The 17,226-nt window shown below is 44.4% G+C and overlaps 1 protein-coding gene across 1 annotated transcript in view; it reads right to left on the minus strand.

The window, feature by feature from the left end:
- Positions 1-17,226, minus strand: part of ralgapa2 (Ral GTPase activating protein catalytic subunit alpha 2) — a 101,516-nt gene that overhangs the window by 22,608 nt on the left and 61,682 nt on the right. Inside the window, exons 33-38 of the mRNA XM_080513392.1 lie at positions 15,085-15,919; positions 14,458-14,529; positions 13,170-13,293; positions 12,924-13,079; positions 8,708-8,866; positions 5,895-6,022 (exon numbers count right to left, since the gene is read on the minus strand). Of these exons, the coding sequence (XP_080369518.1) occupies positions 5,895-6,022; positions 8,708-8,866; positions 12,924-13,079; positions 13,170-13,293; positions 14,458-14,529; positions 15,085-15,919 (1,474 nt within the window). The remainder of the gene's footprint in view (positions 1-5,894; positions 6,023-8,707; positions 8,867-12,923; positions 13,080-13,169; positions 13,294-14,457; positions 14,530-15,084; positions 15,920-17,226) is intronic.

Below are 17,226 nucleotides of genomic sequence, written 5' to 3' on the forward strand. Positions count from 1 at the left end.
GTCATGAGCATCAACAACAAATTAAACAGTCACAATCATTCCCGTACATATCATTAGAATGTCTGACACAAATTCTCAGAGTTGGGGCCACAAAGCCAAATGTATGCAGGTATTAGAACAAAATCATTTTCTTTTAAAGTAAAAAAAACCAAACAAACCATATTTAAAACATAAACTACAATGACATAAAAATATTAAAAATGTAAGTAAAAGAAAATATTTAGCAATTTCTTTGATTAGGAAATCAAATATATAAAACTATATAAAATAGAACCCTGTTGTGGACAACTATTTGTCAAAACACAATGAGAAACACCTTGAGGTGATTATAGGAGTCCAGTTAATGTTTATTCTATCTGATACACCCATTCCGAGTTGGGGATGAGAGCAAGGGAGAGGTCCCATTCAAAATTGGCTTTCACTTTGCCGCTAACAAACAGACAGATGTCAGACATGAATGCATAACAGACGGCGAGAGGAGGGGCGAGAGGGTGGGGGTTCAAGTTTAAAAATACACAGAGCGTGACATTCTTTGGTTACACGAGACTATGCAGTTTTTACGAGCAAAATTTGACGGCATTTAAGGATTTTGTATTATATGAACTGATTTTTTTCTTTTTTTAGCACTTAAATCTTAAGCAGTACTGTGAAGATTATGAATGATGCACAAGAGATATAAAGGATTAGATAAAAATGCATGATGCATATGAATGCCTAAACTCCACCACATAAGATAAAGGATGTTGCCTTTATGATACCAGAGGTGCAACAATATAAAGGTGGTTCAGAACATAAACAAAAAACTGAACAACACTAAGAGGCACAACAGTTTGACACCAGCAGTTTGTGCGTGCGACCCCAGGCAGGGCTCTGTGTCCCTGCTGTTGGACCGTCTGGTTCCACGCCTGCTTTACCTGTGTTTAAAAGGGGCGGCCCCTATGAAGCTCCAGACCCCAGAGTGCAAGCTGGGCTAGCCTGGGCCCCCAGGGCTTTCAGGGTGTGGGTGCCATACAGTGTACGCCTTTTGTTACAAGGCTGGGTGGCAAGAGGAGGAGGAACTAATGTGATGGTGGTTTCGGGGGGTGGGTGGGTGGGGGTTTGGGGGGGGGGTGAAGAGAAAAAAAAATGAGTAATGCTATGAGTCATTCTGCATTAGCAGCAGGAGGGGACTGGGGGGTAGATGAGTGGGGGCGAAGGGAGAGAATACTTTTGCATGTTGTATGAAGCTAGACGCCATATGCCATCCGAGCTGGGCTGCCTCCTGAGTCAGGGCTCTTGGTTTGACAGGCCTGTGCTTGCCCCCTCCGCACCCCCAAAAGCTACCCCTCCCTCCTCCCTCTTCCCTAACTAACACCCTCCTCCCTCCAGGCCTTCGGAGGCTCCAGCAATGGGTTTGGCAATCGCCTTGGTTGTGCATGGACTGCACTCTGTTCACTTGTGTGTGTTGGAGGCAAAGGAGGTGGGTGTGTGGTGTGCAGGGGGGTGGGACTCAGTGATCTGAACACATCGGACATTGTCGTGAGTCCCGGCAGGAACAGCTGGTCAGCTGGAGAGAGGGGCGGGGGGGGGGATAAGGAGGGAAGGGAAAGAGATGGAAGGCAGTGCGCTACACTGATAATGGGATTAGGTTAAAACATTCAGTGGGGGAGACACCCCTCCTCTCTTTGCATCCCCCCACCCCCACCACCACCAAACACTGTGTAAACTCTCAACCAACCTATCAAAGCCAATGCCAGCCTCGGTTGAAAAAAAGACTACCATTGCCAGCTCAAAACATGCAACACTTCAACCCCCCCCGCCCCCCCCCCGCCCCCCTTCCAAAACAACACCGACTTTGCAAACGACAGCCAACTGCCTTCAACAGAAGAGCTCCCATCCAGTCACATGATACACTTCTTGAGACTTCTAGTTAATCACCCAACAAGTAAAGCTGACTGATTCCCGATGTGGCAAATGTGACTCTATATAACAAATAGCTTTTAGCTGCTCGGAAAGAACAGGAAGTTGGCTAGTTATGCTCGCATCAGCTCAGGCCATCACATGAATCCAACATATAATGACTTGCTTGGCGTCTGACTGTGCCCAGTCAAGCACTGTGTTCCATAGTGATATAGACTGCTGAGTATTATCCACAAGTCAGTCGACAGTTATGGCACAACAGCTGGCAAATTAGACCCATCAACAATGCTAAATAATTCATGTGAGACAACACTAACATGGCAGATCCTATTCATGACACACTGTCATCCATACAGGCGCACCATCATCTCAGCAAGGTGAAGAATCTTTCGGTATACAAAGGAGCCAGACAAAAACACAGTGAGAGTGGGACAATAACTTGCTCCGGAGGTGTGTGAGAATATGTCACAGTCAATACATTCACTGTAATAATTATGATTGTGTCCGAGGATGCGGCTACAGCGCACAAAAGGAGTGCATACAGGGCATTGTATTCATTATGTGGTCGGTATACATCAGTAGGAATTATGTACATCTCCTTTTCTTGGATCGGTGGGGCTGGGGGACTGGAGATATGCTCATCTGAGCTGTATGAGGGAACATGACAGACTTCAGCAGCTTTCTGGGTTTGACTGAAAGGATCAAGCCCCCCTCTCTTCTTTCTGCTACACACACACACATACACACAATCACAATCTCACACACACGCCACCTAAAAGCCTGGCTCGCATGACTGGCGATGGGCAGAAACAGATTATGGATATTGATCGCTGCCTGGAGATGGATCTGTGTGTGTGTATGTGCGCTACGTGTGTGTCAGAGCACAGGATGGGGACTAAGGGCAGTGTGCAAAAGCTATTGATTGTGTCCAGTAGGGAGGCTATGTCTCCGAATCAAGGTCAGTTTCGCATTGTCTCACCTATTAGTAACTTGCCATCTCTCTAACGCGCGCGCACGCACGCACGCACGCACGCACGCACGCACGCACGCACGCACGCACGCACACACACACACACACACACACACACACACACACACACACACACACACACACACACACACACACACACACACACACACACACACACACACACACACACACACACACACACACACACACACACACACACACTACCTTTACCAATACTGCCATCACAAAGGGTGATGGATGGCACATCAAAATCAAGTGCTTGTTGAAGAGAGAAATGGATTCAACCTTTTGGATGAAGACATTATTCTATACTGACAGGATGAAGGATCTTTATCGCACAATAAATGGCATCAGACAGCGAGGCCATCCAGCGGCTGGCTGGGTTCAGGTGAAGCCCACAAACTCATCATCTGTCTGGAGCCAAGGTGTTCTACATGTTGCTTGCGCAGAGATGCGCTCCATTAACAGAAACGCAAAGTGACATTTACTAGTGAAGCCATGAATCAATAAAAAACAATTGCGGTTTAATAAAAATCTAAGTCGTTTTCAAATGAACATTTTGTGGTCCTCCAAATGTAGCTGCGAAAGGACAGACAAGTTGCAAGCAACACACTTAGAACACAAAGCCTGACCAGCTGCATTTTCTATCAGACGTATAAATAATAAATGAAACATTATGAGTTGTCTGCGAGAGCTTCGCGATACGATGCCTGTGAGGCTGAGGTGGTGCCCTGACAGGAGAAATTGATGCAGACTCTAACTGACATGGAGATCTGTACCTGACACGAGGAAGCATAAGAAACTGCTAGATTTCACAAATTTAGAAAGAGAGCAAGGAGAATTATGTGAGACATGATGCAAAGAATACGTAAAGAGATGGCAATGGTTTGTATGTATGCATCTGAAAAAAAAAAAAATCCAGCAACCCATTCTGTGTGCTTTTCAAAAAAGAAGAAAAAAAAAAAAACTGTCACTGGTGGTCATTTTTCAATATCAAATCCTATTAGCTTGAGAGATTCTGCGAGGGTTGAGGCAGACTGCTGGAGTCCTCTCGAGCCTTGTGATGGAGCGTGTGAGGGGGCTGCAGAGCCATACTGGCCTTTTATCTGGACACACGGGGGTCATATAGCTTCTCTTTGAAGGAATATTCAACTAATTACCTTGGAGAGTGGCCTCACAGGCAGAGAGCAGGCTGTGGATTGTTAAGGGATTGTGGAGGGGTAGGCTAAGGATGGGGATTTTCATCTTGCACAAAAAAAAACCGTACATCCTGGGGAAAAAAAAAAAAAAAAGATTGTTCCAAACTGTGAGAGATAAAGAGACACACACCCAGAGAAGATGGAAGGATTGAAATGACTGGAGAGGAAAAAGTGCAAAAGCCTGGAGCCGTACAACAGCAAATCCAACGATGAAAGCATCTACACCACCTACCACTTAACACATTGTTTTGGTTATGATTCATCCCATGGCTGGACACTGCGCCACTTGGGAGATTTGGTATTTTGGAGATACCAAATCTTGATCTACTGATCTCACATGTCACCAAAACATTTTTTGTTATTACATAGTTTATGTGTCGCCTCTGTCCTTGCGAGCTCTCTCGCTCGGCAGACAAACAGCAGGCAGACATGCAGATACCGAGTTTGGCAGTGGGCTCTGCCTGGCACATCCATTCATCTCCTCTCTTGGAGTGTGTGAGGCCTGGCAGCCTATCAGTGCCAGAACTCCAGAGGCAGCGCTTATCTCCTCTCATAGATCATGCCTTTGTGTGGACTGCTCCTCTGCTAAGGAATGCCAGGTGAGGCTTTTTTTTGTGGCCCGGCACAGGCCTGCTACTGCCCCTCACCCTTCCCATACATTCTCCCACCCTCACCCACTCACCCCCGAGGCTCACTGAGACAGGCAGGCCTGTGGCTGGCCCCCCTCTGGCACTGAGAGTCACACTGGGCTAATTCACTTGGCGTCGGGTAACAGACATCTGTCACTCAGGATGCCCCCAGGGACACTCAGACAAGGCCTGATATCAGGGTGGGTGGATGAGTCGGGGTGGGGGGGTGGTGATGCACCGTGAAACGCATACAGACAGACAAATACTTCCACACACCTCACGCAATGTGGGTTTCTGTACCATTAAGGCCCAAAAGGCTTTGTTGTAAATACAAAGCATGACCACAATGAAGACACTACAAGTTTCTCAAATACAGCAAACAATACACATCAGTCCTCCACCCATATGAAATCTCCTTAGGGGAGGTTTCTATAGCAACTGCCAGAGGGGCAGCGTGGTTCGCGGTGAGGCGGTGCAGTACATGCTGTCCGAGGAGGAGCGGGGCGTTAAGGGAGATCGGGTTTCCCCCCCTCCAGGGGCCATCCCACCCCCCCGCCTCCTCAACTCAGTGCGGCTAGCATTCACATGCTAATTCATCTCCATTGGTAATTACACTCTCTTTAAACCAACTGACAACTACAGCTGGAGTCAGGCTCTTAACGGCACACTGTTGGAAGGATGGGTGGAGGGACGAGATCGAATGTGTGTGCGTGCCTGCGTGTGTACGCACTTGTATGCATATGCTGATGGTGCTTTTATTTTGGCTCTCCGCATTGCCCATAAAATGATACTGATAAATGATGACACATTATCTGCGCTCCAACCCAAAACAGCCCTTCTACCTCCCATGTTGCTCCAGGCTGTGAAACAGCCCCAGCCTAATAGCTGTATGTAAATCAGGGAGCCCATAAAGATCAGTGTCAGCACTCAGCTGTGTACATTGGGTCAGGTGACAAACACGCCACATGTCTCAGGGAATTTTCCACAAATGGGAGCTGGTTTTACTAAACATATTTGGGCAAAGTGATGTTTTACTTTTCAAACCCATCCCTTTCATAATGCAGCTTCCTATATTTCAATAACCTAAATGATCTCAGCTGTTGGGAGTCTTTTTAAATAGTTGGATTCCTCTATAAGTGAAGATTAGATGAAGTACGGTTTGAGGAGTAAGGATACAAGCTCTGGTAGAGGGTCAGGCGGGACTTCACAGCTCTGCTGGCATTGATACAGGTGGCCCGGACTAAGCTTGGCAGCAGTGTCCCGGTGACGATGGCGCCGTTAAACAGAGGTCCGAAGAAAGGAACCTGTGGAAGTTAAGAGAAAAAGTATTAAACAGTAATTAGCTATTGAAACACACTGATCCCAAATTAATTTGGCTCGGGTCCAATCATTGTGTATGTAAGTGCCACAAGAAGAGAGGGCTGATTAAAAATCTTTTTGTTCCGTTTTAAACGGCTCCTCCATCTGTTTAGGGCAAAAGTTCAAGTTGAAATTGGATTTTACCTAACTTTGCATGACAACCACACATATCTAATGTGAATCAATGTTAGCTAAATGAAATTAAAATGACAATCAATACCACACAATGCCCTCATATTGAGCTACTGAACAAATACAAAGGGGCAATATGAATTTTAGCAACAGCGCAAGAGTGTGTGCCTACACGCGTCTGTTCATGCATATTGGAAAGGAGCCCTTAATCACTGAAGCTCAATAGTCATTGACCTGGAAGTTGACGTGGATGTCAAAGTCTTTCCAAAAGGTCCTGTTGTCTTCAACTTGGCAGCGTGATGAGTATAATGACCACTTAAATTAAACAATACGCAGGTTTTTCTACAGAAATCATACAGACTAATTATTGTAATCATGCGTGGGAAAACCATGGGAATAATATATCAACTGTGATCTGAAATTTGAGTGGATGGTTTGAAAGGTCTCTGCAGGTGGAGGCAACTATGGGTAATTTGCAGTCTTGTTCATCGGGTGGAGATGTGGGGCATTACAATGGCAGCAGCTCCAATAAATGTAACACCATAATATGTTAACTTTCTTCAAATGCTGCCACTTTCAAACTTAGCCCTCCCTTGTCTCTTTATATTAGTGAGCAAATTGTGGTACTCCCCTGTGAGAAAAGCTTACGAAGATAGAAATTGGCTGCAATCCATCCATCAGGCTGCCACCAAAACAGGCAAAGGTTTAGAAAACACAATTACGGTTGTTGTTTTCTGCTTGAAAATTGTTTCATAGTGATTGATTGAGCTCTCAGGGAAAGATCACTGTCTATCAAATGTAATTGTAGGTCATTCAGAGCTTTTAAAACACAAATGCTGGAATTTTCTTAAACAATCTGCATCAGTAGTACAGAACAGATTCATTATGTCACTCAAGGCAGGGTACACCCTGGACACAATCACCATTCAACCTTAAATGTGTGTTTTTGCACCGTGGGAGGAAACTGAACTACATGGAGAACCGCCGCTGGTCTTTTATCATAAATAAAACTCCATACAATTCATAGCATTTTAATCATTTTTAAATAATTCCTAATAAGTTTGAAGGAAAAGCCCAACGTGATTTTTGCTTTTAGAGGAAAAAAATATGAAACAAAAAATTGCAAAGAAATAATTTCAGTCTCTTTGATGTAAAAAGTCTTGCGAATAAACGCGAATATCTGAAGTGAGTTGTAAAGAAAGAAATTTCGCTGTCCTCTGAGAGGCCACACATGAGTGCGGTGCTATGGAGTAACCAAGATGAAAGCTCGCCAACAAAGGAGAGTGACCATCTCTGAGAGCACATACCCACAGTGTGGGTAATAATGCACGGCTGGAGTAGAGGGGAACTGAGAGCCTTTAGAGAGAGAGCACCACACGAGAAAGAGCCTATAAAGCAGAGTATGAATAGGAGAGGAGGGACAAGATGCTGCATTACCTGACATATGGGTCCAGTTGACAACATACTTTTTTTTCCACGGGGGGATATTATCACTTGTCATCGAGAGAGGAGCTATGTGATGGCTCACTTTCATTAAGCTTCCTGGTGAGCCATGCCTGTCATCTACACCAGGGTGCCAAACATATGAAACCGTCCCACCACAGGGTCCATTTAGACCCGCTGGATATTATTGCAAAGTGTCAAATTTACGAGGAAAACACTTTAATTTTACAATGAAGTGACGTCGTTTTTCATTAATTGACTGAAAATCACACTGTTTTAATGAAAGAAACAAATATAACACAACACTAGACTGGAGCCGATCATTAGAAATTCAGCAGTGAAAGTTAACTTACTGCTGGTGAAGTAGCATTAGCATCAAAGTCATATTGAAGTTGTGAAAATATGTTAAATGCTGCAATGTCAGAAGAGATGGTTTACGCAACAGAAGGATTGCGGAAAATAGCTTCACGCTGTGCTTGTATTAGTTTACCTTTAATCTTTAAATATTGGTCAGGTTTTGTATTAAAAAAAAAGAGCTAATAATTTGTGCTAACACAATAGGTAAACTTAATAATCTCCAAAATATTTCACTTAAATGTGAATATGCTACCATTTTACTGGTACGGCTTGCTCAAGATCAAATTGGTTTCGAAGTGGCCCCTGGACTAAAATTAACCAGCCATAGCATCACAACCACTTGCCCAATATTGTACAGATCTTTACATTTCTAGGCCCACACATAATAAGCTCCAATACACTGACCTGTCTCACAGTGGTTGTCATTCTTCTCCTTAATTTCTCAATAATCAAACTACATGGGTCAGTCTTCATCCCCTCTGTGGATCAATGAGCCTATAAACCTGTCACTAGTTTTTCTTCCTTGGACCAGTTCTGATAGATACTGACACAACATCTTCCCTTGTTTTCTCAATATATCTCACCCGCTAACATGTGCAATAATGAAGAGATAATTGGTGTTTTTTTTAAATAATTTGTCAGTGGTTACAATGTTTTGACTGATTGGCTTGCAATGCCGGTGACTGCAGTATTTTCACCTGTGGCTTCTTCATGATCTGGATGAAGTACATCTGGTTCTTCATCGGGTAGATGACAATCAGCACGTCTCCAAAGTCAGTTGGGATGATGCCACGTCGGTAGTCTCTGGTGTGCTCGGACCACACGATGTGCACCTCGTCATTTCCCAGGTGACGCAGCTGCCAGACAAACAGAATCTCTTTAATGAAAGACCAGGCGATTGACTGTGATCGTCAACGCCGCTGCAATGATGACAGGAGCACAAATTTAGCTGCGTTAGGGGGCTACACTGGATTTATTGGGTCTGTATTGTAAGCTAACATCACTGCTACAAAGACTCGGGAGCAAACTAAAGTGGATGAGCTATGAAAGATGGGGAGAAAGACCGATAAAATACTATTCACTGGTGAGTCAGGTAAGGAGGGAATAAAAAAAAAGGACAAGCTTTCATTGCTGCATGCAGCAGGTGCAGGAGTAAGCTGACAGCTTACAGCTAAAGAATAAACTTTGTGTGAAAACAATGGTTTAAATCGGGAGTCTGGGTTCTGGTTCTCGCCGTTTCCCTACATCTTTTTCATTATAAATTCAAATAGCTCGCACAAAATGGACAAAATTGAGCATCTTAAAACCAAATAATTCAAATCCAATTAACCTTCCCCATCACAGATTAAATTGCTTCCCATTTCCCCTCTATTCACAAACAGAAATGAAACTGCGCAGGACAAGAAGGTACACTTAAATAACAGGAAATTGACTGATGCCACTAAAAAAAAAAAATAATAAAATTAAATAAAAAAAATTAAAAAGGTAAACAGCTTCACCATTTCCAGCATGAAAACAGTTGAACATGGCTACATTATATTTTCTGGAAAGTGTGAATCATTATTAGCTGGGAGACTAGTGATGAATCAAGCAGTCCTTCCCATTTTCTGGGGTATCATGGACACTGAGGAAAGTGAGCCTCTCCTCTGAAGAAAACATCTGCCAATGTACTGTTGGCCTAATGAGCCATTAGGAAACATGCCCTCGCCACCAAAAATGCAATTAGCACATTCTATTATAAGCCCTTAATTATGGTAATACGGTAATCTTAAACAAATCCACGGCATGCTGATTACTGGAGCTCGCCAGTTCAGTCTGTCTGTTCAGGGATCAGCAGGTACCAACCAGGTCAGTCACTGGGACAATTTCAGAGAAAATGTTGAATATGCATTTGTGCCACACAATCAACACTGGGATGTTAATTTGGGTTAAGATATTAGCATTTGGATGAGCTGAATGACACGTTTAATGAGGATGCTTACGCTCGAGTCAATCATCTTCTGCACCAATCTATTTACCCCCTTTGTTAATCACATCCAAATGTTTGAGACTTCTTTAATAAAATGTCATTCAAGTCAAAGGCTCTTGTCCAATTAGCCCTCTTTGACCTTCCACCCAGCCGGTGGGTTTTACACATGGAAACAGCAAACCAGAGTGCCCCAGAACACAAGAGGCTCCTCATAAAAAACAACCTGCAGCAGCACAGTTAAGCTGCAGTGCCTGGGGGTGAGGGCGATGGCTCAAGCACCCGTCTATCTCACTCTTTCACACAACCGATACACAGACGCATGCACACAGTCTACATGGCCTGACCCCAGCCCTGCAGGTCGCTTCTATAACCACATTACGAAAGCCAGCTGCTACTGCTGCAGCCTGCATTGCCCTAAAACACACAATTGGATTGAGGAATTCATGGTTTACCCTCTTTCCCTTTTGCTTTAGCTTCCCCTAGCTTCTATCGTCCTCAAACAGGCAATCTGCTCAGCAAGAGCAACCCCACCCGTCTCTCCCCCCCACAGAATGCCTCTATGGTTACAGGCAGTAAAGTGGGTGACTGCTGGTCTAAAACTGTTATTTTTTAAATTGACAAAGAAACATCCTACTTGGACACAGAAAAAGCCTGTTTCTCATTCCAATTCTTCATACCACTCACATCTTATCTCTCCCGTCTTTTTTTCTGAAGCATTTGCGCATGCAGCCAGCCTCCCAATTTTGCTTGAACCTCTGGCTGGAATGGAGCTCTGTGGCTCGGAGGAAGGTGAGCATGAGCAATTACAGAAGTTCCGAGTGAAATGAATAAAAGTGGAGTGGCAGCACACTCTGCTTAGGGCATTGGCCACCCCTCCAGCGCCTCACTCTGGTCAAGCCAAGTCAAAATCATTCCTTGGTCTAACTTATTTTTTGGACCACAAAGCACAGGTTGAGGACGGATTTGGAACGAGTCGGGGATTATTTGTAAAATGGAGAGTGTGTGTGTGGGGTCTGTTGCGGGCTGAAGTGTGGTTGGATATGAGGAGAGCCTGATGAATTTCCCTTCTCAGCAGGGTACTGTATGAGAAGATTGGCAGCACGGGCAGGGGCCTTGCGGCTCATTTCTTCGTGCTAACTGCTACTGCTGCACTGTAGCACAGAATCCCACTGCAGAACCCAATCGATCGCTCCTGTGGCGGCAGCAGGAATTGGATAAAAGGATCCTGCCGGCATCCGGCCGGCGCCTGCCCTAGCAGGGAGAGCTAATGGCTGAATCCAGGCCCTGGTCACAGCACACGGGGAGGGGGGCAGGGGAGAGCAGAATCATAGTCATTACCACAGCGGCACATGCCCTCTCTTCACTCACGCGCCTGCGATTCTCTACTCCTCAGGCCTTCCTGGGCAGGGTCACTAATCAATGCCCGCACTCTGGAGTCACACCTCCTGATCACAGCTTAACACAGGGCTGAAGGCTACAACAACACACTGCTCTGGGCCGGCGAGGCTATGCAGCCATTTCCCTGTGACAAACAGGCAAAACAACATTTTCTCCTCAACATATTCAGCTCCATCAAAGTATGCCTGACAATCCAGAGTGCTCAGACAGAAGCAGTCAATATGTATCACTGATGCTGCACAGTAGCGTCCCCTGGTTCAAGTCTGGGGTTGGGTTTCGGGGTATTTCTATGTGGAGTTTGCATAGTTTGTCTGTGTGTGTTCATTCTTTCACAGACCAAATGCATGTGGCCTGTGATGGACTGCATTCTAGGACAACTCGTCCACAAAACTGCAACTCCGGACAACTCGCCCACGGATGAGATTTCAGAATTTTTGGGAGAAAATTAATTCTGTACAATGTACTTTTACATATTATTTCAAGTTGATATTTTATATGTGTTTCATATGTCTAGTATATGTCCATATATATATTTAGTAGGGTATAATATGGCTTATTCTCACGAAGAATGGTCTTCTCTGTGCACATGACACCCCCTCACCCGAAACTTCAATACTACCGTGTGCTAAGCGTGCACGTTCCAGCTCGTTAATGACAATCAGTCATATTTTAATCATGTTTATCATGTAACGTCACTACTGTGGGAGCCCAACAGCTCATTAACATGTCGGAAGGTCCTCTTTCGTGATGCACCTGAATGCATCACGCAAAGCGGTCAGCTCAGAAGTGTCATTATCCCGTTCCGACATTGGGGCAATATCATGTCTTTCCATTGTCAAAAAGCTATATTAGTCCCTAGCTAGATGTCAAAAGTTCTCCATGTGTAATCCTGCAGATTAAAAAAAAAAAAAACAGTCTTTAAAGTCAGTACCATCTTTACTAGCGTAATGATATTGTTGTCATGCGTGATGCGCCCGAGTCACATGTAAGCTGCTGACCCAATAGGAGAGCGAAAAACATCCAAGATGGCGGCGACCGCGATAGATCTTACGGCAGTTCAGAGGAGGAAAACATGACACAAACCTTTAATAAGCCATCAAAAATATGTTATATGGCACTGATATCAATAATACTGAAAAAGCATGCACCGTTGCTACTGCATGAGCCCCGCAACTTCCGACACGTTAACGAGCACCTGAAAGCATCACTCAAAGCCATCATCTACGGAGCTGCGTTTTCACTTTACGGCTTATTATTGTGTCAAATATACTGATATATCTTTGCGTTTTTGTGTCAAATACACTTAATAATCCTCCCAAATGTGTCAAAAATACTTTGAAATCCAATCCTTCAAATCAATAATGCTGAAAAGTTGTCAGAGTTTGCAGTTTTGTTTGGACGAGTTGTCCGTGGAAGAGATATCCGTTCACCGATTGACTGGTGGATCTGTCCAGACTGGAGCCTGCCTTCACTCAGTCAGCTGGGATTAGCACCAGCCCGGATACAGCTCTGTAGAGAATGGAGGGATGCTTACAAACAGCTTTTACCTTTTTGGTGAGGGAGTCATCCGAATCTGACGGCATGCGCGTTGAGACGTGGTAAATGACTTCCACAGTGGAGGTAGCATAGTATGGAGCTGTGAGACCGGTGCTGCCATTCCTCTGGAGGCCACCCATGAAGCCACAGTGTGTGGCCAAGTCAACCTGAAAGGGAGACATTTACAGTTCAGCGTGTTCTTAATGTGCCTGAGCATATCTGCATGGATATTCGTGCGGTAAGTGTGCCGTCTGCACCTCCCATCCCAGTCCAGAGACAAAATCCTCGTAGGCCTGGCTGCCTGCACTGTTGGACAAGATGGAACACTTATCCTCTTGGCCTTCTCCTATGTAAAAGAGGGCAATTTTGTGCGTCTCCCGGCTATAAGAGGAAAAAAAAAAAATCGGGAGATGAGAAGATCAAAATACATAAAAGCAGCTAATTTTACAAATGTAGAAACTTGAAAAAACTATTACATTAGGCACTTCATGTGAAAATGCTTTGACATGTGGATCCAATCACTCAAACCACTCCAACTTCGTAATCAAGGTAAATTGTGCGCCTACGTGTACATGAGTTTACTGAATGAAATCAGTGAAGCAGACGGCGGGGGAAAAAAGAAAACAAAACATGGTTTTCAGCAAATTTGTCCACCATCTCTTTAGTTTTAAAATCATTTTAAAAAGAAAGCCAGCAAAACCTCTCACAAACACACGTTTCCTGTTGCCATGGCAGTGCATTGTGCTGGGGTAGATTTAGGGCACTTTGCATGCTTGTGCACAGGTTGTTTTTTTTTCCCCCAACTGAGTCTGGCCATCTGGGAAAATAAGGTCCAATCCTGAGGGCATCCTTTAATAGGCTCTTGTCGTTAGCAATGTGTGGAGTGCTTATTGATTGGGCTAAGAGACATGGTAAGCAAAGGAACACAAGAGAGATAGTGGGAGACCTCCAGTGCTGTGATCAGCAGGGGATGGTACAGATTAAGTAAGTCATGTGGGAGGAGGGCATATAATGCAGCTTAAGAGAAGCTGTAGGAAGAATGCTTTAATGTCACAGTTAACAACATCTCAGTGAGAATGTTCCTTGAGTGGGGTTTGCATATCAGCCCTTAGCATGTGTGACTTTTCTCCAGATGCACCAGTTTCTTCCCACAGTCCAAAAACATGCATATGAGGCTAACAGGTGTGTAGAAATTGCCAGTAAGTGTTAATATGAGTGTGTGTGTGTGACCATTGGTCTCACTCTGTGTTGCCAGCCTAAAAACCTTTGATTTCTTATAATGTGTTAAAAGAGACTTGTGAATTCTGCAGAATTCTAGTTACAAGATTGTTTACATGGTCGTGTGTAATATCTTCCCTGTGAAAGTATTTAAAATAGAAAGGGTTCGGTGTGATTAATCTGTTTGTTACACTACAGTGATTGTGTTGTGATTTTGCTCATATAATTTTCAGAATTACTTTTTTTAAATGTCAGCAATGCTTACCTAGTGAAATAAAGGCTTGATTAAAAAAAAAAAAAAAAAGTTAAATCCAATGTAAAATTTACCATTGCCTCGAATCCAAGTTCTTCAGTTCCCTTAAGAGTTTAGAGTTTTTCTTCAGCAAATGGAAGCTTTTCCTGTTCAACAAAAACATCAAAAATCAGATTTCTCAATTCTGTGCATGAAGCCAGTCTGTTGATAATCATCCAGCCACCCATGTTTCCCTCAGAAGGCACTTAATGTATCACAAGCAAGTTGTTGAAAAGAGAAGTTTTGCTCTTCAGTGATGATTACCAAAGGCAAAACAAACACAGGTGCACCACTATCTCCTGCACACTGTGTGCTTGTTGCACCATCTCCATTAAGAGGTGTAAGCTTTTAATTTACGGGGTAGCACTGCAGAGATGTGGCTCTGTGAGGGAGACCTCAGTGAAAACAGCTGGGCACGGTTACCCCGCGGAGAGGAGATTAAGACGCTCCAGACTCCAATGTGCCTTTAAATTTACTCTCACTTTGAGTTACAAACTGCAAAAGTCACTAACTAAATTTAATGACAGTGAAGTTTTCATCCTTAAAACATTTCTTTTTCTCCCTTGGCCGACTACATTTGAGTAGATTTACTCCATTATTCTCTTTCTCTCTTCACAACAATGCGAGCCAGATTGATTGTGGCCAGTTTCAGTAAGTAATACCTGCGATCCCAAGAGTTCATTCCAAGATCGTTAAGTAACAGCCGGCAGAAGTAGAAAGGAGCCTTTGGTTCTTGGTGGGAGGGTTCCCTCTGGCAGGTGGCCCGATAGCCTACGTCAGCCTCCCACCTCCTCACTTGCTCTTCCTCTTGCTCGGCCTGACGGAGAATAGCTCCGAGGATGGCGTTCTCTTGCTCCAAGTTCATGCCGTGGGGTGACGGGGCCGGCTGGTTGAGCCTTAGTCGCGGATGGGGCAGGCATTCTGGGCTGCTGTGGCCGAAGTCCTCTAAAAGTGCATCCAGGACATCCACCTCATCATCCTCACCACAGTAAGAGAGGCAATCGGACACTGAACCATGGGGTTTGTCGGGTCCCTTTGTAGGAGAAGTGGGCTGGCTTCGGCTGTGTGTGACTGTCGTAGCGGTGCACAGAGGGTGATCTACTGCATGAAACACTCCCTGATCAACAGAGTCCTCTTGTGTGGTGCAGTAGAGGATACTGCCGTCCCACGAGTATTTGCCTGAGATGTCCCGGACGATGATGCGCACTTGGGAGGAAGGGTGTGGGGGCTGTCCAACTGTGGGCGACTCGGCAGGGATCTGCAGGTACGACACCAGCGTGCTGTCGTTGAAGACAAACAGCTGCAGGTTGGGGCTTTTGAAGACCTCGGAGGACAGCTCCGACGACTCCACAAATGGGTTGTCGTGATTTTCGCTCATGAGGCTGTGGAGAAGTGCGGGGCCTCCACTCAGGGGATGATGGCCCAGATGGTTTACCAGGTGCGTCATGACCATACGTGCCGTCAGAGGAATCAGCTCCATGTTTCGCCGTCGTTTTTCTGAGGAGAGAAAATGGACGGGAGGATGCAAAAACATAAAGACCATCTCTGAAGACAAACACGTGAGAAAGTGTGAAACGTGATCAATCGTGAAAGTAACTGACGGGTTCAGAATACAGCTGCACTGGGCTGTCCTTTATGACAGGTTCGCCGCAGACAACCAGATAAAAAGCCCCACATTTGTGTGTCGACATGCTACCTCTATTAGCTCTTTTTACACAAAGCCAAATCTCAATTATGATTACTAATAGCACTACTTTATTCATTTTTCATAATAGGCTGGCCAGCACACTTCTAAGTAGGTAGCATCTCATCATGAGAGACAACTTTGAAAAGCCCATTGAGTCGTCTTACAATAGATAAGCGTTGAGATTGGCCAAGTGCTAATGAGAACCACCATCTTTACAAGCTGCTGAATAGATCTCGGCTTTGTGGATCGCATTTATGTAAATGCAGAGGTTTTTACTCCAAAGTGAAAGGCATGCCGTACTCTATTCCACAGTGATGTGGGAAAAACAAGAAGATGCACTCTTACATTGTGACAGTGCTATCAATACCATCATCCCCCATCAAAGTGGAGAAAGCTCTTTAGAAAGCAGGCCAAGCTGCATTAGAGATGCACCGGGCCTTTGATGTGACTTGATCAATATGGGGTGAGGGCATGAATATAACTAAGCCGGCACTCTTTGGTTTGCCCTTTTGATAGCGTTTTGTTATTTCTGCTAAGACTGTGTACAGCTGTGCCCCGAAAAAAAAAAAAAAAAAAAGCAGCAGTGTGATAAAATTTTCCAGACAAATGCTACTGTTTGAATCTCCAACATTGTTTCAGTGGACATTTGCACTATGTATTTGGGTTTGGGAGATTTTTTTTTTTTTTTTTTTTTTTTTTTTTTTTAGAAGTTGAGGACATGAAGGGGGAGAGAGAGGACTATGTTGCCTAATGGAATCACAAGGTCACAAAAACGAAGGTAAAATTTTTATTTTTTTTTATCTAAACCCCATAATGGGTCTTCTCTTTAGGACTGAGCACTAATGCGAACATTCCATTCCATCCGGTCGTTGATTTCCTTTTCATACTATTAATAAGATATTGCCATTTAACGGAGCAGCTCCAAATGGATGGGCTACTAAGAGATTGCTTTTACCTGTAACCCTTGTTACCTTTTTTTTAATTATTATTATTATTTTGACAGGGCCACACTGTATCAAATAGCTGTGAGCATGAGTAGGTGCCGCAAAAATCAGCTGTGCTGTAACAGCAAACGACAGCTACATACTTTACTTTCTGACTAATTTCCCTTTAGGTG

Source organism: Blennius ocellaris (genome assembly GCF_963422515.1).
Source record: "Blennius ocellaris genome assembly, chromosome: 17".
In the NCBI taxonomy this organism is placed as follows: Eukaryota; Metazoa; Chordata; class Actinopteri; order Blenniiformes; family Blenniidae; genus Blennius; species Blennius ocellaris.